The 22102-nt window shown below is 41.7% G+C and overlaps 1 protein-coding gene across 1 annotated transcript in view; it reads right to left on the bottom strand.

The window, feature by feature from the left end:
- Nucleotides 1–22102, bottom strand: part of INPP5A (inositol polyphosphate-5-phosphatase A) — a 58325-nt gene that overhangs the window by 13253 nt on the left and 22970 nt on the right. The window contains exons 2-4 of the mRNA XM_077784767.1: nucleotides 16762–16857; nucleotides 16355–16429; nucleotides 4226–4299 (exon numbers count right to left, since the gene is read on the bottom strand). Coding sequence (XP_077640893.1) covers nucleotides 4226–4299; nucleotides 16355–16429; nucleotides 16762–16857 — 245 coding nt within the window. The remainder of the gene's footprint in view (nucleotides 1–4225; nucleotides 4300–16354; nucleotides 16430–16761; nucleotides 16858–22102) is intronic.

The following is a 22102-nucleotide window of genomic DNA, read 5'->3' as shown; positions in this document are numbered from 1 at the left end:
CAGAACAGCCTGATGTTACCATCTGTGGCTGTGATTGAGCTGGATGTCTTTTCTGGGAATATGCCTACCCGTACTTCCTCAGAAGTACCTTACTTTGAGGCTAATTTTACAAAATCCCGTATTGGAAAAATAACCTAGGAACCTGAGGGAAGAAATGGGTCAGGATTCAGGCTCCAAACTACCGGGCTTTTCAGCAGTACATTCACATGGGACAGCATGACTGGCAGCAAGGACCATAAGCTCTTTAGAATATGCTTTATTTTCTGCCTGCAGCATGGTCTGTAGTGGGTACCTTACAAATGGCGTAGGGTAATTCTTTGAAACTTTTTTATTTTATTGGTGGTCCTTTCTTTTCCCCTTTGCACAATTCCTTAAAGCAGACCTTGGGTAATGCTGTCCAGTTCCTCACAAAATAAACACCCTATTTCAATTTGAAAATTGAGAATTGGTGAGAGTGGCACTAGTTTAATGGGAGTGGAAACATGGAGGCAAGAGCTGTCTGAAAAATCATTGTAATGATTAAATTCAAACTGCTTTGGAGGAAATGACAGCTGTCTCTCTGCTTCCAGCTGGGAAGCTGTTTCTGTGCTTCAGCCTTAGATGCTGGAAGCACCCAGACAACTGCATCATGTCAGGTGGGAATTTGTTCCTTGGGAGCTGAGAGATCCATGGATGATTTCAGATACCTCACTAATAGTGGAAGGAGTTTTACAGTGCATGAGTGAGTGTGAAGTTCAGTAGAAAATACTTCTTAGTTGGCAAAAAAAAAAGAATTGTATTATAAAAGTAACTGATAATGCAAGCATAAAAATAACCTAGGGCTTTCTAATCTGAGTGCCTAACTCCCTCTTTGTGAAAGAACAGGACCCAGCATCATTACTGAGGAGGTGTTTGAGGAAATGAGAATCCTGTTTGCTTCAGAAGTGCTGCCCTGCCCAGTCAGCAGGCAGTCTGTATGATCTGAGAACATGCAGAGAGGCAGTGAGAACACTGGAAATGAAGAGCAGCCTGCTGACACCTAAACCATTATCTTGTACTTCCATTTCACACCCAAGGGTGACATTGGGGCTCTGTGCAATGGCACCCAGAGGTTCTGCTCTGAATAGTCTCTGCAGAAGGGAAGGAACAGGAGAGCACTGGGCATTGCCTCATGCAGAGCAGGCTGGCTCAGTGTAAATCAGACCACAAAAATACGTGTTGTTGTGCAACCTCCTAGAACAGAGAAGGGTCATGGGACAAAATACAAGGCAGAGAAAAAATATTTCATGGACTAAATACCATTTTTGCAGAACAATGAAACAGTGCTAGAGATAATTCCAAAGGAGGAATTCTCTGATGAGAGCAAATGAGATTCAATCTGTCTCCTGCTCAGAGGCGTCAAAAGCCAAGACACTGTCAGTGCAGAGGGTCTGCTTGAGACAAATATCACACAGAGGCACAAACATATGTCCAACCAGTAAATTACATGACAGCCTAATTCAACAACAAACAAGAACAGGTCACTTTAAGAGAATGATTAATACATGAGATTGCTGTGCATGCAGCCTTATCTGAGAGCAAACCTTGTATGTGGGTGTGAACTCTTGCTAAAGTCAGCTCCTATCTTTGTTATACAACAGCTACAAGAATAATTATAATAATTAATGGAGAGAAGTGATAAAGGTAACAACTGCCCACCTGTATATTGACAGACCACAATGTTTTTACTTCTTTTTTTTCACACCTCCTGCCTTTTGCAGTGATTGTTGACTACCACGAAGCCCTTTGCAGCCTCACAGTGAGCTGTTTGTTCATGGCCAAACTGTTCAGCTTATGAGTGACAGAGCTTACAAAGTTTAAAATTCTAATTTGTATTTAGTCTCCAGGGGCCTGGGTTGCTATGGGCTACACTAGATCACAGAGGGTAACAAGATGAAAAGATGAATATTCACTATATAAAATAAAAGACCTCAAAATATAGGAGTGGGTGAATAATGTCTGAGGAATACTCTTTTGAAAGGTTTTTTACAGGTTGTCTAACATAGCAGACCTGCCACATAGCCCACATAGCCCGTGGTCTCTTGTTAAACTGTGGCTGCCCTCCCAGGAGGCCCTCACCTTTGGCATAGCTCAGCAGGACAGAGGAAGGGTTTGCGAGGGAAGGGTGGGCTCTGGACAGCTTAGGCACATACATTAAAGAATTGAAAGGAACTCAGAATTGAAGAGGAGTTTGGAAAATGCTTTAGGGCTGCTGAACAGAGAGGAGATAACTGACAGGGCTGCAGATGCTGTCAGTGCTATAAAATCACAGAATGAAGGAACTGTTTGGGTTGAAGGAACCCTTGAGCTCAGTCAAGGCTTTGTTCTAGATGGTTCTAAGGGGTGACTACCTGAGCACCCCTTCCTCTGCACTGCATCACAATGGTCACCCATGGCAGGAAGAAGAATTCACAGCAGATCAAGTAGACATTTGGTCTTAAATTACAGTATTGCACTGGGGAAGAACAACAGTTTTGAGTTTCCCAAGTATGCCTGCAGAAATGCCAGGTTTAAGTTTGGCTGTAGGAGCACTCAGAAGTGGCTCTCCAACCCTTCCCACATTCAAAGTTGACTAAAAAGTCCTGAAGCTAATGTCCGGTAATAAAGAGTCTGTCAAGACGCTGTAGAAAGTCCTTTGTATGTGCAGGAACATTAATTTGCTGTGCTGCTTACCATTCCATTTACAGATACAAGCTTAATCTGTAACTGTAAATCTCAGAGAAGTATTATATAAGTAATTATTTATACATACTAAAAATTATGTATGACTAAAAATGGTAATTTATTTCTGTTAAAAATACATTCATGAGCCTGTGGCCATGCAAGGACCACAGGATAGGCAATAGGATGCCCTTGCCTTATGACACAGAAAACAAGGAGGGATGGGTGAAAAAAGCATCCTAATGTAAAGCCAGTTTGCTTTTTATATATACATGCCATCTTTCAGTATATTTTCTTTTTTACTATTCATGGAATAATGTATTTTTGGTAAGCCTTGCTCTGGCTGAAAGCACTAATGTTGGAGAAATGAAGTAGAAGAATAGAAGAATATGTATGGTATAAAAATCGTATCACTTCCCCTCACCTTCATCCACCCTGAGCACATACATGTTGAGTGAGGCACACTTAGGGATGTACACACCCTGCTGGTCTACTGTTATCGTACTCAATCAATAAGGACAATTTAGAGTGGTGGTAACTCTGTGCATACTTCCAGTGTCCCAGGGGATCAATACAAATCAGTATCGCAGCTGGCTGGTAAAAAGTAATGAGATTATGATCACAAAAGGCAAGCTTCCCAAATTTTTTCTTAGTGCATGCCAAAACATCATACTTTTCTATCTGTCCATGAAGCATAAAATAGTAGCATTTAAACATATTAAATCTATTAACAAAAAAGTATATAGAAATCATAGTTTTATCTGCCTTTCTTCTACTATTTTTTGAACTTTTTCCTTGTGAATGCAGTATTTCTTTCTCTTGAAAGCAACTGTGAGATTTGACTTCCTCATTCTTGGAAAGGGACCATACATGTATAAAACTGCACCAAATCTTCCACAGATTTCTCCTGAATAGAACTACCATTTGCAAAATGCTTGGTTTTATATGATAGCAATAGTTGTCCATTCATGGCAAAAACACCTCAGGGATACTGCTGACTAAATGCATGTGTATTAAGCCAGCCAATTTATTCAAACAGTCTTAAGTAGATGTATGATGTTTACTGAAACTGAAAAAGCAGAATCTAAGCTCCTGCCCTCCTCCCTGATACCCCTCTTGGATTTTCCTGAGTGATGGCAGTAGGCTCTACACCCCCAGCTGACTGCACTCCTGCTGAGTGCCACTGCTCACAGTAGTCAAACAGCTTGAGGCAAAGACTCTTTATGGTTGTAGTAATGTCATTTAACAGGTGGTCTGGGCCCAGTGCTTAAAAGTCCTTCCACAGCTCTGAGCACACATTCCTGCCAGGTCTGTTTTAAGAGCAGCTATAAAAGACAGGATCAGTGGAACCCAAATGATGAGCTATGAAGCACTACTGGCATGTGGTTTATTAGTGATAGAGGAGATGTGGGGAGAATAAACAATCACGAAAGGAACAGAGATCATAATTTCTGCAATAAATATGGGAACATTCACATTTTAGCAACAGTGCAAGTAATAATTATGTTGTAGCAAGTTAAATAAATGGATTATATGTGAATCTTACCTGGGAGGAAATGAGATGTCCAGTTCATACAATCTGTCTTTAAAGACTGACAGCTCTCTGTCAAATTCTAAAAGCTATAAAAGATAGAAATAAATGCTTTCACTCATTAATGTTGAACTGAAGCAATTTAAAAATAGTATATTACATAAAAGGAAACTATGATCACACACAGCTTGAGGTATAGCCTTCACAGAATAGTTTTTATAACACAGAACAAAACTGTCTGGACTATTTTGACACATAAACAGTGCCTTGAGAAATGTTGAAAACATTCCTTTTTCTCAGTGGAAGTTGTAACACTGGCTCTTCACAGCACTGCCCTGTAAGTGCACTTACACCGCAAGAAGGCTGCATTTCTTGAAATTTCGTTAGCAGTCTCTTCAGAGATTAACCAGACTAGCATTAAGAAAGAACAGCAGATATGCTAACCAGCCCATGAGAATGTCACTGAAATGCATCATACTACTCTGTATTATCTTTAGTGCAGATAAGCAGGTACAACAATCACAGTGTGCACATCACTCTTGTCAAGCAAAGCCGAGTTCCTGTCCACCTGCTCTGGACGGTGCTTGGCAGACAGCAGACAGAGGGATGTGTGACAGTAGGTAAAGGGTGTTCCCAGGCAGCAACCAAGACAGAGCAGCAGAAGCAGGTGTTTAACAGATTTAATGTCCTGTATAAATATTAGCCCCGGCCACATTTGTTTTCCCCATGACCTCTACAGAGAGAATAAATATCCACAGTCGTTGTTCATAAACACGAACCCACTCACAACTCAGTAATAATTGTCCCCATTAAACCCGTAACTGTTCTGAGGGACACAAATGATCTTACTCCAGAACCCAGCTGGGGTGCAGCCCGATGTCCCAGGGAACTGCAAGCTAAAGACAAAAGCCCATCCCCATGGTGCTGGCCCTGGCTCTGAGGGCCACTTGCTGTTCTGACGAGCGTCCCGGCACTGTCCCGCGCCATGGCGGTGTTTGCCCACCGTTCATTAATCATGTCCCATCTCACAGCTGTGCTGATACCATTGTATGAATGACAGAGGTTCCCAAAGAAATTAGATCGTGTCCCCCTTTCCCCTCTGTCACCTCATAAATCATTCCTGAAATGTGCAATTAGCAGCTACTTGTACACATTAATTATCTGTGTGAAAAGCAGCTACCTGAACCACCTGCACTGCTGATTACTTGCCTCTCCACAGCTCACCCAGCTCTCTCCAGGCTCTCCTGCCATATGTAGGTATCTTTATATGAAGATGCCAGGTGATGGGCACCTTTCCCTACTTTAGTTCATTTGACACCAAACTCTCTGACAGTATGCTGAAAAGATTCTGCAATACTAACAACTGCTACAATTTGTGCTTCTTTTAACATCTGATTAAAAGCCTGAGAATGTTTAGATAAATATTTTGAAATATCTGTGTGGAAACTTACAGTATGTATCTAATAATGTACTCAGTACTAAAAGTGTTGGGCTGGTCCAACACTGATCTAATTGAAGCAGTCTCAATGCCCTTGAAGAATAAATGGATGTTTCCATCACCATGAATGTTTCCAGGCTCTGCTTCTGTTTTTCAGTAAGCAGAACAGATTGGTAGCCACAATGCATACACACTGGCTATGAAAACATATGTTACCATCCCTTTCCTGCTCCACGCATCTCCACCTCAGAGGTATCAGCCACCTTACATGAATCCGGGATAGGAAAACAAGTTCCCATAGCCAGTTAAAACTATTAATTGAAATCTATGTCTATACATGTTTCACACTGTTCCAAGTAAACAGCTCAGAGCAGGGAAGGGGAGGTGTCAGGAGAAAGGCTGTTTCTGAAGTGTTAAACTGTGAGCACTGAATGAAAGAACAATGCTCCACAGAACACAATGGTATAAATTACTCATGGCATCCCAAGGGTTGGCAAAGTTCAATAGATGCATTGTCCTCTCACACCAATTCACATTTTCAAAATTTTACACATTCAGATTGTTCTAGCTATGATGATATCTGCAAACTCAGTGAGGCCTGGGGTTAAGAGAACTAAGCGTTTGGATGTGCATTATCATCCACAGAAGTTTCTGCTGTATTTGTTTGCTGCAGTTGTGTATGCAGTGTCTGTGCTATGCAGATGAGCTGCTGGCACTGGTGGCACATAACAGAAACAAGACAGCATTGTGTACTGTGCTGTCAGTTTCCCAAGTTTCCCCAGGTAAAGGTACAGCTTCAACCTGAAGCCAAAGCCCAGCTAGGTGCCTAGAAGGATTTAGGGAATGCTCATGGTGAAGAATTCATCCTGCCATATAAAACAGCCAAATATTTTTACTGGATTATTTGCAAGTACTTTTATTTCCTGCTATATATTAAATAATAATGCACTTTTATAAATTATTTTTCCTAGTTATTAAGTGACAGTGTAACAGGACCTGTAGCCTTCTGTTCAAACACAGTGTGCAGACACCTGCTCACTTGTGAGGGCAAGGACAGGTTACCTGTGTGCTCAGGGCTGAGCAGTGGGAACCCCCCACAACCTCTCAGTGTTTACCTAGCAGCACTGCAGGCAGTGAAGATAGGAACGGAAGAGATGATGTGTGAAAACTGAACTGTGCATTTTGAGAAAACTGCAATTATCCTTTTCAGTAGAAGACCGTGTTTTAACTGTTATTTTTTGGTGTGAAAACCACTTGCATTCTCATTTAAGCTTGTAATCTCAAAATGAAAAAAATTTTGATGCAAATGCAAGGTGTTCATTAAGCCTTGTCACAAACAATTACAAATGTCATTTGCCCTGAAAGCAACTTTGGTTAAGAGAAGGCACAGGGACTGACATGGGCATCAGTCAATTCCATCTGCTTTATAGATACATGGGTGCCTGGAGCAACCTGGCATCACAGAAAATGAATGAAAATTAACACGGGCAAGATGATACTGAGGAGCAGTCAGAATTTCACAGGGGAATGCCTTTACTTTTAAAGCATCTAACATTGTCTTTAAAAAAACCCACCTAGAACCTAGAACATACTCCTTTCATGGCAATTTCACCACAAGCTGCTCACTCATTTCATACTGTACACCAATCAGCACTGTGAATAATATCATTGCTGGAACAGGAAACATGAGTATGTCTGTCACTCTAAATGTCTTAAAAATAAAAAAAAATAAGTTCAAATGCCAGAAATCAGTATATTGTTCTATTTAATTTATTCATAATAAGATCATCTTTAAGAACCAAATCTTTAAGGTGTTACATGACATGCTGTGGTAATTCAAACAATTACACAGAGATTTTAAAATGTTGTGACTGGCAGATCACTCCAGAATTATATGTCATAGGCAGTTTTCAGAAGACTGTTTTTTTTTCCTCCAAATTAAGTTTCACCAATGTACTTATGTGAATGCCACATATTTATACCTAAATAAAAGTGAAGATGATGCAGGGTCTACGTTTTATTGCTCCAACACAGAGCTGATGATATTACAAGATGTTTGCTCTACAATGTCCAGTGACCAGCCCAACAGGAATGTTTGATGAACACCTGAATGAAAATACCATCCATCCATCCATCCATCCATCCATCCATCCATCCATCCATCCATCCATCCATGTAATGTATCAATAGTTAGCTACTACCTGTGAGCCATTGTGACCTGTGAGCCACTGTGACCCCACAGTGCTGGGAATGCAGCCAGCAGTATGTGTAGGAATAACTGCATTTGCAGCAAAGGATATTTCCTATTTATTTTGAGGAGAAATAAAAGCATTCAGGACTGATGGCTGTGTCAAATGCAGTGCCCATCACCTCCTAGGGGAATTATCAGAACTGCTGGTTTTCTAAGGTGCTGTGTATTCTGTAAAACCTGCCGAAGATAGTCTCACTTTTTGCTCCCTTTTTCTTGGCAGCAATGTAACATGCATTTATGTGCTGGGATGGAGGAGAAAGTAATGCACAAAATTCTAATTTCCTACATTATGCATCTTCACCGTAGTCAAAGGGTTATAAAACAGTTTAGGCAGTTGCAGAAACTGAGGCTCTGCTTGCTTCAATTTAAAGCAACGAAGCACTGTTAAAAGGTCAGCATCTATTGGGTACACTGCAGTGGGCCACCTTGGCTAAAATCATACACGTATGAACCCCTTCAAACAGGGCAACTTAATTCAGTCATTGGAGTAGAACAACGGCAATTACTCATCAAGACCTACAGACCAAAGTCAGAGCACTGGTAGATCAGGAGGTGATATTAGCAGCATTTATCAAATCCATCTGCAGGGCCCACAAGAGAATTCACAGCTGTGAAAGGGAAATGAAGTTTCAGACCAAAAAGAGGAGATGAGCATACAGAAGTGACCTCAGAGAATCAAAACATGTGGACCCCGCTCACTATAACCTCCTCTGCCAGTCTTGTGGAGCACGTTTTTTTCCAAGAGACTTTGGAAAGACAGTAATTTTATACATTTTTCCAGTCCCAGCAAATTATTTAGAAACTGATTCAGCAGTCTACTGACTTCAGGTAAAGGCCCGTGGAAATGCTGATCCTTCCCACTTATCCATGAAAATGCTGTACATAAGCCTGCCGGATTGAAAGCGACTTCTTTCTCTAACAAAGACTATGTAAAATTACCTATTACTACATATTTTGAATCTTAATCTTCTTTCTCTCATTGCCAGTCTTTAAAATCATGTTTCACAGAAAAAAAAACCCCAAATCATTGAATATAAATTTACCACTTATGTTGTTTTTGTATAATATTATATTTCTGCACATATAAATATATCCTGAATGGCAGTGTTGTCAAATCACAAACACCCACACAAATGTGGATCTATGGCACACAGAGAAATGGGGATCTATGGCCACAGAGAAATGACACCAAAGAGATTGTTCTCAGCATTAGGGGGGTGAGGCACAGTGATGCCCGGCTAGTGGCACTGAGGGCTGACATGACTGGTATGGATAAGCTGTCAGACAAACACCTGCTAACAGTTCCAAGGGCTCAGCCACCCCTCTGTTCTGCAACACACAGCAGAGAATCCAGATCTTATCCTGAGACTTCTGTTACTTGAAAAAAACATCAGAAATCAGAACCTGTTGTACTGCTTAGGAAATTAGTTCTCAATGAGAAGACTGGAGTATATGGAAAGGACAAACTAGTGAAGAAGCCAAAAGCACTGAAACAGATTAAGCCTGGGCTTCCACTCGTGCAGCAGCAGGGAACTTTCTGCTGACCACAGAAGCTCCTTCCACACCTCATCGGCTCCTTGCCCAAACGCTGCCCTGCAGCAGTGACCTGCATCCCATCCCTCAGCTGCCCTGTCCCAGCGGAGCCTGGAGCCCCGGAGGTGCCACAGCGCCTCCAGCCCCATCCCCCTGTGTGCAGCCAACGCCTCCAGCAGACGGGATCTGCTCGCCAGTACACAGCCTGCTGTGAGGGCAGTGTGGCCCACAGGCCAGTGGCTGTGCCCTGTGACTACCAGCTGCTCACAGCTGAACACACGCTTTCCATTTTCGGATGGGAAAATTGGATTTTGCTGCTCACTCTCCTGGGATTCCAGTGCTTACTTCGAATTAAAACAAAGTTGACTCTGGAAAAAGGTATTCATGCAAACTGCCATTTTCACAACTTTGCTGGGACAGACACTTAATATTATTGTAATAATTCATACACTGTGCACAACAACTTGTGACAAAGCTCCTTCAAAATGTCAGGAATGACTGAGTGGATGCTGTCTTTAAAACTGAACAACTTTAAACAGGAATATCCTACTTGCAAATATGACACACTCAATGGATTATTTAATTAAATTTAATATATCTGTTACTGTGAAACATTAGTTTGTCCCACTTGGGAGTCCAAACCACCATACACTATCCTGTTACATAGTTACTTGTGAGCTGCAGTTTGGCAAAATCATGAAATATGGAGAATACAGTTTTAGTATTACTTGTAAAGTGGTTAAATTGGAATTTCCTTGAAGAATGACTAGAAATGTTTCTTACCTGGCAAAACTCCCACTGTGGATTGAAGATTCCCTGAGGCTTGGCTGGCATGAGTGTTTTGGGGAACAGCAGGACCACAGAGGCATATCAATGCTGGGTGTGCCCCCAAGGGGTGTGGGGAGCTCCAATCAATCCCCATGCCAACCTCACAGAGAGTCAGGCATCTCCCGAGGTCACTGGGAACCTCCAGACACCTAACACTGAGGTGCTGCTCTTCCAGCAGGGATTCAAATCCATGCCCTCCTTTGTGGGGCTGCTGGAGGCTGCTCTGGGAGCAGCAGAGAGAGGACTGCAGTCCGTGCCTCCCACACCTGTGTAACAAGAATACACAGACCGGGACCAGAACCCATCTCTCCATCCTTGCAGTTGGGTACCCCACTCTCGTCTCTAGCTGTGCCTTTTGTATGAAAGTGTCCTCAAGTACAACTTTTCAAGTTAAACTTAGTATTTGCTTTTCTCTGTGCAATCTTTTGTGCATGCAGACATTCATCTGGGAGGTGATCAGGGGTACGTGGAGAGCACAAGAGGACTGAGCTACTGCAGAGGGATGGTGAAAAAACAGTTTAGAACCTTTCTATTTTTATTTGGCTTACTAGAGACTTCAGGCAAGATGTGGAAGCTTTGGTATGGTGTTGTGTGCACAAATGTTAACTCTAAGGGATGACAGTGAGATCCATAAACTTGGGGACTGGAATGCAGCTGCAAACATTGCCTCCCTGGATATTCTCTTCCATGTCACACAGGTTAAAAAGGGCCAAAGCACATTAGCAGATCATACTACAGGCTGGATTACAGAGTGCAAATACAGATGCTGAACCTTCTCTTAGGACTAGACTTAAACAAAATCCAATGCCTAAAAAAAATAAATATATCACAGTACACTTGAATTATCCTTAGTCCGTACAGCAGCTGTATAGAACAGAACGGGGGAAAAGGTAATGAAATAATATTTGTAACTTTGTGCTAGGAACAAATTTTACACCAGAATTATTCATCTATTTGAAGCTTGCAATAAACAGCTAACCCAACACATCTGGACTGACTTGTTTGCACAATCTGGATTTACATTTATGTTTTGCTAGTGAGAACAATTTATTTGTAACATTTTCTGTCTCTGTCATTTCTCATTTTGCAGTTCATCCAGTGGCATATCAACTAATGGCTCATTTAAGCAAATGCAATTCTAAACACAGGAATGCTGCTTCTGAATAAAGACTCAGAGCATGAAGCTATTTTCCTATTAATACTTTATGAAAGTCAGGCATCTCAGAAGGCTATCTTCAATAAAGGAAGTAGTTTCAGGATAGGCAGAATTTCCTTATGACTAGTCTGAGGTAGCAATGGTCCTAAGCAATCAATTTCCTTTCTCTATCCTAATTTGCCCTTATACATCATATTCAAGATTTTATCTGGACAGGGGCTGGTTGGCTCAGTGGATAAACCTCTGCCTTTTCACCTCTGGGATCATGGTTCAAGTCATACCCTGATGAAATGTACTTGATCGTCCTAATCTAGTTCCTAGTGGACAGTATTCCCATTATCTTTAAAAGGGTCAGAGCCAAGGCCATTGGGAAGAGTGCATTGTGCTATATCTTGTCTGTTGATTAATATATTTTCAGTGACGCCAGATCTTTAATCTTCATAAGCATAAATATTCTCACAAAAATCTTAATAGAGGTCCCTTACAGACTATATAATTCTGCTCAATTTGTGTATCATTTCAGGATTTCTTGGGAATACACCCATTCCCGCCCAAATGTATTGCTGAAAATTTAAAAGTATGTTTGCCTGTACTGTTTGCAATAACATCTCTAGGTTAAGTAGCATGATAACACATCACTTTAAATCACCACTTCTCAGAGGAAAAACAAGACCTTTAACTCAATCCGTACTTAAAGCACATTATAATTTTCTTCTCATACCATATCAGTTGAGGCTGAACACACACAGAATAAAGAGAATTTATTCTGTGAAGGGAAACTGAGTCAGAACATACTCTGCATAAGAGTTCACTGTTTGTCCTCTGTACCAAGAGAGCTGCTGCACAATTAAAGTAACAAATAGAAACACTTCCATTCCATGAAAATCCAGGTTTGGAATCACTGGGCCTTTCAGCATAACACTCTTGGCTCTGGTTTGGCATGAATGCTGGTACACCTCCAGGGCCCTCTGAACCCTCTGGTAATCCTGAAGATGTGTGCAGCAGCGCCCTTGGAGTAATCCTTCTGCCCTGAGCAGCCCAAACTGTCCATCTGTGGATGGACACAGGCTCTGTGTTTCTGTGGCAGGTAGGGGTCTGTGGGGCTGGGCAGCAGGACCAGGACCAGCAGGGACAGCAGGATGCAGGACCACCAGAGCAAGCACAGCCTATTAGTCACCAGCTTCCCCAAAGATCAATAGGAAAAAGAGATCATGATCTTAGCAGGAATATCATCAGGTTGGACTCCTAAGGCAATTAATTCACTGATCACTTTTACTACATAGTTGTGGTCCAAATCCTAAGAACAGTGCATTAGCTTCCACCTGGATTGATTCTTTAATACAGATCATAGAAAGGACAGGAATGTAGGTACCATTCCTCACCTCTAATTGCAGTTAAAGATTATAAAATGATTCCTGATGATTAAATTGTTCCTCTGTAGTCATTACAGGCTTTTTACATTCTTACTATATATTTATTTAATTGACTACTGAAGAAATACAATTTAGCTTGTGGTTCTTTAGTATAAGTCAATAACCTGATAATATTTTTTTCATTACATAATTACTCTTGGCTTGCTTTTCTTTTGATTGTTTTGAAATTAACAGGGAACTCCTTTTGAAAAAAAAGCCAACACTTAGAGCCTGATCTATCACAAACAATTAAAGCATCTGCAAAAAAGTTAGGTTTATTCAAGAACCCCCTGCCCCTCTTCTGGAAGCAGCGGCATGGCTGATTTTTATCACTTAAGGGCTGGAAATCTGAAGCTACACCTGTGTTTTGTTTGAACGACATGCTAGTGAGCCAGTGTGAGCTCAGCAGCGTGGGCAGCCCCACAGACCCCATGGGAAATCCATGCAGGGCTCCAGGGCACTCTCTGCACCTACTGGGCAGAAGGGAAGCAAAACCACAGTGGGGGCTACCAGTCAGGGGCTGCTGCCTCTGGGAAGGTGTGAAAACCCTCATTTGTCCACCACTCCAAAATGAGAACCTTCATTTGTCCACCACTCCAAACTGAGAAGCCTCATTTGTCCTTTTCCAGCACCCATGGGCAAGCCCCAGAGCAGGATGACACCACAGAACCAATCAGCACAGTCTGGCTGTGTGCGACCATCCAGGTCAGAAATGCTGAGCTTTTGCTGACTGAAAACAACAACTGTGTGATGCCAAGGTGGAACTCTGCATGCTGCACCCCCTCCTGCCCACCCCTCTCGGTGCTCCCTTGCAACACCCTCCCCACACACCCACACAGGACAGCTCTGAGTGGTTATGGACTCACACTCTGCTCTGTTGGATGGACCACAACTCCAACGTACAATTCAGAACATAGGAATTAAATAATAAAACACTTCTGCATTATTGCAACAGCTGTTTTCCAATAGACTTTATCTTTTTTCCTATCACCACAGAACTGGGTAAATCTGGGTGTTCTTTCTGAAATACAATGATACAGAGCAGTCATTGCACTCTGGGGTAATCAATATAGGTAATTGCTAAGCTAACTTTGGAATAAGCTACAGCTAAGTCTGAATAAACTACAGATTGGTTTGGGAAAATTAGACCCAACAGATTACAAGTATGCATTTCAAACGGAATTTCTATTAAACAGGTGATTTGTATCTATATCAGATTTTTCATTAAAAAATCACTTTTATAAATATATATTATGATTCTTTTTGTTGATTACAACGTAAAAAGGAAAGAATAACTGTGTAAGGACAATGAAAAAGTAGCCTGTTGATAATAAATATTTGTCAGGTCTTGTCACATCTGTATACATTCCAATGCTACTGAAGAGACACGGCACTGATAAAAAAATACCCTCTGAAAAATCAATGGATTTTGAGCTAAAGCAGTTGCTAAACACACAGAAAACATCTTTATCCAACAGCCCCAGTGCTGTGAAAATTCCCAAGCCTTGCATTGGTACAGCTAAGGAAAATTTAATCTTCCCAAATACTCATCAGGGCACTCCATCCTGCAGACCTGACAGCCCCACTTATAATTAATTATACAATTTCGATGGGAATATCGACTGCACAAAGCTATAAATCATAGAAAAAGTCAATAGGCATGGACACATTCAATCATGTCCCGACCAATGATTACTACTCTTAAAATACAATAATTATTTTCAGGAGCCAGCTTGAATTAAATTTCTGTCAGGCCGGTACAAGACCGGCGGTTGATGAAGGATGCGATGGATTTTTTGGGTTGAATTCGGCACAGAGACATTTATCGTTTTAGATAGGTAGTTTGTTTTTAGTGATCATGGTGCTGCGTGTTTAACTAGACCATGAAGATTAGATTATCTCCAATGGCTCATTATATCGTTTATCTCTTTCTTCCATGTTTGATCTGGAAGATTTCCCACTTCTTGATGCATGAAAGAAATGACTACTGATTTTGAAATGGAATGTGTTTAAGAGGGATTCTGCCTGTACCTTCACACCCCACAGCCCTGTATGCAAATCAAGCAGCAGCCATCCAAAATACCACTAGGACAAGGCAAACAAGCACCAAGAACAGCTTTACACAGCTTCAGGAATGCACTGGGGGAAAACACAAATGACAAATACTTTGTCAGTTGTTCAAAAAAAAAACACTGGAAAAATTACTATAATTATATGCTTAGAAGAAAAATCTGAGACAGGAATGCGATTAATATGGGGAAAGGAATTGGGAGGAGACTTATTACTTTGAATTAAATGTCCCCAAAACTGCAAACCATCAGTGAAAGAAACATTAGGCATTCACCTTGTAAATTGAAACCAAAGAACCCAAACTGATCTGACAGTGACTGCATTTGAAGGTACCACAGAAGCACCTCTCGTAGTGAGCACACAGGCCACATGAGCCATGCTGTGAGACAGCAGCAGGGACTGGGAATCAGATCTTCAGACCCCCTCATGGGTCTTACTCATCAAACTCTTCTGACCTCAGTGAATGAGTGAAATCTCAGATTCTCACATGGAATCAATCTCCCAGGTGAAGCCAACTTAAAATCAGAGAGGGCACCAGGGCTTCAGCTGCTCTCCATGTCCTAGGGCCCTGCAGAGAGCCCTCCAACAGCCTGGCTCTCTGTGAACAGTGAGAGAATGAGCTGTAGGCAGGGGACAAGAGGAGAGGGGTGGAGAGCCATGGATCCTGTGCACAACCCATCCCAGGCAGCAAGCAGCAATGTGCCCTGTGAGCAGGCACACTGCAGGACGGGTAGAGTGCAGCTAAACTGGGAGCTGGGGACCAGGGCCCTTTATGTGTTCCCTAGGATACATAACTCCCAAGAACCCTGGATGAAATGGAGAAAGCTGCAAGCTGTGATACACAGCTTTTCCAAAATGAAGTGGCCACCACTTGAAATAAAATCACATTAAAGAAAATACAATGCCCCTCTCCACAGAAAAATCACAGTCCTTATTACAAATCAGAGTGATAGTGTCCCCTGTCTGCTTAATCCTCTTGGGAAGCCCTGTATGCCACATAGTGACAGTCTGCTGCAGAGCTTGAGATTGCTATTCTGTTTACTCTTGTGTTTCGAGTATATTTTTGTACAGTTAGAAGACACAGGTATTTTCAGAAGGACTTTGCCTTTAAGGGCTTTTCCTAAGTTACTGTGTGATGCACAATGAGGAGCTAGGAAGAAAAACGGGGTGCTTGAAGAAATGCAGACTAGAGGACAGATGAGAAAAATGAATTGTTGTGTACATTCAATTTACAATATCTTTTTATAAAAAAGAAGGTAAACATGCCAAAGTTAAGAATCTGTACACAAAATAACTGGCTAAGTGGTGAGGAAATCTGGAACAGTTATTGTGTTGGTTGAACTATCTCTTCTCATTCTGCAGACAGGAGGGGTGGTAAGCATAAAGGGCTGGTTAGAGAAATGCAATTTGTATGTGAATTCCCAACTTCTTTGAAAGGGTTTAGCAATGAACTTACCGCAGTGCCATTGTTGTCTCTAAATACATCTTGATTAAAATAGTCAAAGAGCTTCTTTTCTAATTGCAGCATAACCTAAATAAAAAAATAGGGAGAAAGGTCAGCAAAGCTCTTAGACTCAGCAACTCAACACCCAGTTGCTGGCAGTGACCCTTTCAGAGACATGCAGTCCTTTAAAACCACACATTTCCACATGTCCAAAGCCCCTTGTCAGCTTGCCCATTTGCTTGGCTGGCAATCACTTAAACAGATCCAATTAACTGAGCATTAGGTGTGACAATCTATATTCTCCCCTCCCTTTACATTATCAGTTTGGAACAACTATATTCATGCTTTGTAGAAAGGAAAGTGAACATTCAACACTGTTTCTATTTACATAGGGGTGCCAAGGGCATTAAGTTGTTTACCTTTCGGTCATTATCAGATTCACGAAATATTAGCTTGACTACTTCATTTGTGTCAGCTGCCCGGATGGTCTGCATTGTGGCCTTTGCACATAGTGTCTAAGAAAAACATAAGGGGAAAAAGGGAAATAAGCTTATATGCAACAGAAGACCTGATTTAACTGAACATTATGAATAGATGTATCTTCAATGCCCTCCATCAACTATAATTTGCTGTAGGTCAAAATACAAAGCATTGCTAATTTAAGTCACTTCCACTTATGATGGACTTGAAACAATAAACTGAATTACCACTTGAAGAGAAACAGGCAATATCAAGAAAATATCAATCAGGAAAGGCAAATAGTCATTCAGCTTGTACCATGTAGACAGGTTCTTTCACAGGTATCACTGTATGCTGTATCACACATTATTTGCAAATATCCTCCAAACCACTGCTTACAGATAATAACCAGGTTTTGTGCTGGTTCTTAAGAGCTGCTAACCACATTGACACTACAGTTCTGTGAGTTAATCCTTGTTTGCAAAAACATCTGCCCTGTAAATTCATGTTACAAGTACATTTTGCAAGTTGGAGAAATGCTTACACAATCTGATGGCAATTTTCACAGTTTACTTTGCATAGCAAATTCCCTCTTTTAACTAAGAGAGACCGTGTCCCTAGATTTTCTGAGGACTGAGTGCCTAAAACATATTATGAACCAACATTTTATCAGGCACAGATGAACACAGATGAACAACATTATATTGAGCACAGTATGAATTTCCACGAATGTGTTGGGCCTTGATGGACTGGCCACTGGCCTGGCTGGGACCCAGTTCCACAGGTAGTGGGGAATAACATGAAACGGGCTGCTCAAAGGGTTGGCTCCCCTGCATGCCAATAGGTAAAAATCTAGAGCTTTTAGCAAAGCAGTTAGCGAAGCTTTAAGTATGTGAAGTGCTTTGAAATGGAGGCATCTTCATCTTAACTGGGCACATTTCACTGAGTGCTCTGCAGCATCCCTGCCTGGGCAAGGCTGCTGGCTGTTGTGCAGAGCTACCCTCTGCCTGACTGCTGGGAGCCACAAAGAAAAAGGCAGAAAGCGGAATTGAGGAAATTGTTCAAACTAGGCATTGTTCAAAGGCACAGATGTGTCCCCACACCTGGGAGGCAACTGAGCATCCATGGCTGCTGCTGAGGCACACTGCTGACAGGATCTGTGCACAGCCGTGGATATGGATATGGCAAAGACCGTCCTTCTGAATGAAACCTTCTTTTCCTAGAGGCTCTTAAGGAAAGTGTTTTCTGTTAAAGAAAGTAACTGAGTCAAGGAGAGGCAATGAGGTGATTTCCCTGCTCTGCTCACCCAATTTCTTTTCCTAATAACCAGACAAAAGGTTTTCATTTTGTATAATGTCAATTTGTAAAATAAATATGTTCTGTGGTATAGATTTTCACATCCTACTACATGCTTCTATCTCTCACAGACAGAAAAACTTATATTTGGATTCATTATCAGAGGTGCAGTTGTCTACTAGACACAACACCATGAACTCACTTCTCCTTTCCCCATTCTTGCCTTCTTCTGAAGGCAGAATTCATGCCAAACATGTATTTAAGCAAAAATCCATCTGCTTCCAAATAATTAAGATCTCAGCTGAGGATCTCAGTGCCAGAACGGGAACAATCTGCCAATGGACATGTTGCTCCCAATTGATAAAGATTTGATCCTTGATAAAGGTCCTTGCCTATTGGCACAGTAGAAATAAAAAGCAGCAAGCTGAGTGTTTTCATTTTTAGCAAGTAACTTGAATGGGATTTGGTAAAAACCCACAAATCTGTTATTTTTCTTACAAGTTTGTGAATGAAACAGGTGTTGATTCCCCATCTCACTGAAAAAAACGATGTCCATTTCTGACAAACTTTTCCTGACCGTTTCCTCCCTCCCCAAAAGCGGCGCCACATCCATCTAACTGTGGGTTTACCCCAGAACACTCCGCACACCCGCAGGTTCCACTGGCAGAAGGAGCGCTGGTCGCACAGGCACGGGCTGCTCTGCGAGCACTCCGCAGGACTTTCGGGTGGCTTGTGAAGGCTCGGGAGAAGAGCGGCGAGACGCCGGAGAAGCGCCGCCCTGCCCGGGACGAGGAGCGGCGTGCTCACCCGCGGGTCTCACCTGTCCCCGCAGCCGCGGCGCCGCCCGTGCCCGCGGGAGCCAGGGAGGTAATCCAGCAGCGAGCCATTCCCAGCAGCGAGCATCCCAACCTCGCTCCCTCCACGCGGGCCATTGACATGCAGAGCACAGATCAGATAATCGGGTCAAGCCCAAAAAAAGAGGCTTTGGGCTCATGTGTCACAAATCAGTCTGGTCCCTTCAAAAAGCACACCAGATTAGAACAAGCACCCGAACAAACCAGAGCGGAAAACCCGCAGCTCTCTAAAGCTGGTTTCTAAAGCTCTAACAAATCGCTCCATCTTTCACTCATTTAAACTTTCCAAATGAGGGTCAATACGGTCCCCGAGCATCCAAATGCTAATGCGCTTAAGTGCGCTTAAGCAGCTTTCCAGAGTGAATGGGCCAAAGAAGGGCTCGAAAAGACACGGCAGAGTTACTGTCACTGTCAAAAAGTCATTGTAGCCACCCCCAGAGTGGTTGCAATTCAACAAATTCATGATTTCTGTCTCTTAAAGGCATCTGCTTGAGAACATTTTTTTCCCTGAGCTGCTTTATCTCATAACGTCAGGCTGGCTCCAAAAGAAAAACCCTGCGATCGACTCTTGAGAACCAATACAGAGAAAGGACCCACATACCTTATTGCTTTCAAATTTCACACACACAAAAAGTTACCTTATTCACAGACAAAAGTGATTGGGCAAAGGTTCATTTCTTATACAAGCTGGAGGCACTCCTTCTTTCCTCCTCCTTTCAATTTCTGCACAGTCGTAGTCACCCAAGCAGAAAACTTTCAGGACCATGTGCCTTTTTAGACAAGCCTGCTTATGAAGGGGATTTTTTGTTGCTAGCAAAGAAAATAAAAATGCTATGAAAATTCACCCTTCCTTGCTGGGTATTCCCTCAAAGGTATATTTTTACAAGGACAGAAGAGGTGAAATCAAATATCATAACTCTACATAACTTTTTTTTTTTTTTTTTTTTTTTTTTTTTTTTTTTTTTTTTTGAAACAAGATTTGGTTAAAAAGCTTGCAGGAGGGCTGTATTCAGAGCTGAGATAGAGCTCAGTAGCCAGCTAGCAAACACAGTCATATCTCATTCCTGTTTTCCCATGCTATACACGGGTAGATGCTTTGTAGAACTTTGGAAATAGCCCTTTGTGATAACTTAAGTGTACTGAATTGCAAAACATAGTAACAACTTTCCTGACAACGGCCTTAGAATGTAATAACAACATCCTGCTACACAAAGCTAGGAGGAAATGTTTTTTATATCTACAAGAGACAAATCTGGAACTTCTAGACTCGGTAATTCTCAGAATTACACTGTTGATTTACAGCATAACGCACCTTCTGCTCCCCCATAAACACCACAAATCAAAGTGTTTGACTGCATTTCTTCATACTTAGAGTAAATAGGGATACAGGCATTAAAACAATTGTTACATACATAAAACACACAACAGTCTACAAAACACACTTTATATCATGTTTATATGGGAACACTGTGAGCAGCTGTGGACTGCACTGCTGCTTCCTGCTTGGCTGGAAACTGAAGCTGATTTTTCACTGATTCCACACTCTCGCTTTCTGAACATCCTTTAGGCTCTGAATCCACCTCCTGATGTGTGAGCTATTACATGCTTGTAAGTCCCTAAACAATTTTTAGGGGGTGGGAGGGAAACCCTCCAAAAGGGAGTATTTAACCACGCACAGACTCCGCCTGTCCTATTGCATCTGTCCACTGATGTTAAAGATGTGCATTATTACTCTACTTAGGACTTATTATTACTTTTAATTCTTCTAAAAAAAAAATGAAGATAAAATAGAATATATACATTGTTCCTTTACAATTAAAAAAATTCAGCAATAGCTGCCACTGGAATTTGCAGCAAGCTGCATAGATTGACACAGATGTGCTCGTGGCTGAGTGCTAGGAGAGAAGTGCAGAGTCTGAAGATTCCTGACAGGAGCTCAGTGAAATAAGGTCTTGACCACATGAACAACCAAATCAACTAAATTTAAGATACTTTTTTTTTTTTCCAGTTAAATACTCTGTGGATTCTGGAATGACAGAAAAGACAGACATACATGTATCATCTAATTATGAAAGTGAGTACTTCTGAAATGGTGCTCAAGACCCAAAATCAATCTGACACTCATTAAACTAGGATAATATTTTTAAAAATATTATTATAATCTGGACATAAATTGTATTTGAAATAATCAGTGAGGTAAAAAAATTGCTACTTTAGGAATAACAGAAGCATCTGTCTTGTTTGGGCTCCTCCTTACCTTTGAGGAGATGACATGATTTCCTGGATACTGGGAATACAACAGCAGTGAATTCCCCAAATCAAATTACATCAGAGTATTAAAATTTGCAAGTGAGAAAAACAAAGTTACATGTAACTTTCTGAGTCAATGAAAGCTGTACATTTAGCTACAGGACAGATAACACCGTGCTTTTTAAACTGCACTTTCCCATTGAAATGGAGGCTTATTATAGCCAATTTTTCACAGCCACAGAGGTTTTTGGCTTCACAGCTAATGCAAAAATCAAGGGCATCCCAGGGCTCAATCTCCAGGGTACAGGAACCAAACCCTATCTGAGATGACATAAACTTCTATTGAAAAAAATATTCTTTAGACTATATATTACCTTGTGTTAACTTTAACTGTGTGCAAATAGCAATAATATCCCAGAACAGCTACTACACTTTCCAGCAGCAGGAACTGAACTCAGCAGTGACGTAAGTGTTAGCTGAATAAAGAACAAACACAAACAAGTATTAATGAGAATCCACACAAAGTACCAATAAAATTACTTTCTCTTTGGATGTTCCCAGAGGAGTCAGCTCATATCCAGCGTGGGCAGCGGTGGTGGAACTGGGTGGCAGCAGAGGCTCCTGCCCTGCAGCACTGCTTATGTGCCCTTCCGAGGGCACATCCCTGCCACTGACGTGACCCTGCTGCCTGTACCCATTTAACCTCACGGGCTGGTTCAAGAAGCACCAATCCCACCTGTGAGTGCCTGGCCCAGGAGCTGCCTGGGATCTGTCCCCTCCACACAGCCCCCCTGCTGAACTGTGGCACAGGGATATTCTGGGATATCTTAAAATGCTTCTTCAGGTGGTGTCTGTGACCAAAAAATCAGCACTAAAATACTATCCTCATGCTCCCATTGTC

Source organism: Lonchura striata, chromosome 7 (assembly GCF_046129695.1).
Source record: "Lonchura striata isolate bLonStr1 chromosome 7, bLonStr1.mat, whole genome shotgun sequence".
Lineage (NCBI taxonomy): Eukaryota > Metazoa > Chordata > Aves > Passeriformes > Estrildidae > Lonchura > Lonchura striata.
The sequence above is the reverse complement of the archived record's forward strand: the minus strand, read 5'-3'. Positions and strand labels throughout refer to the sequence as shown.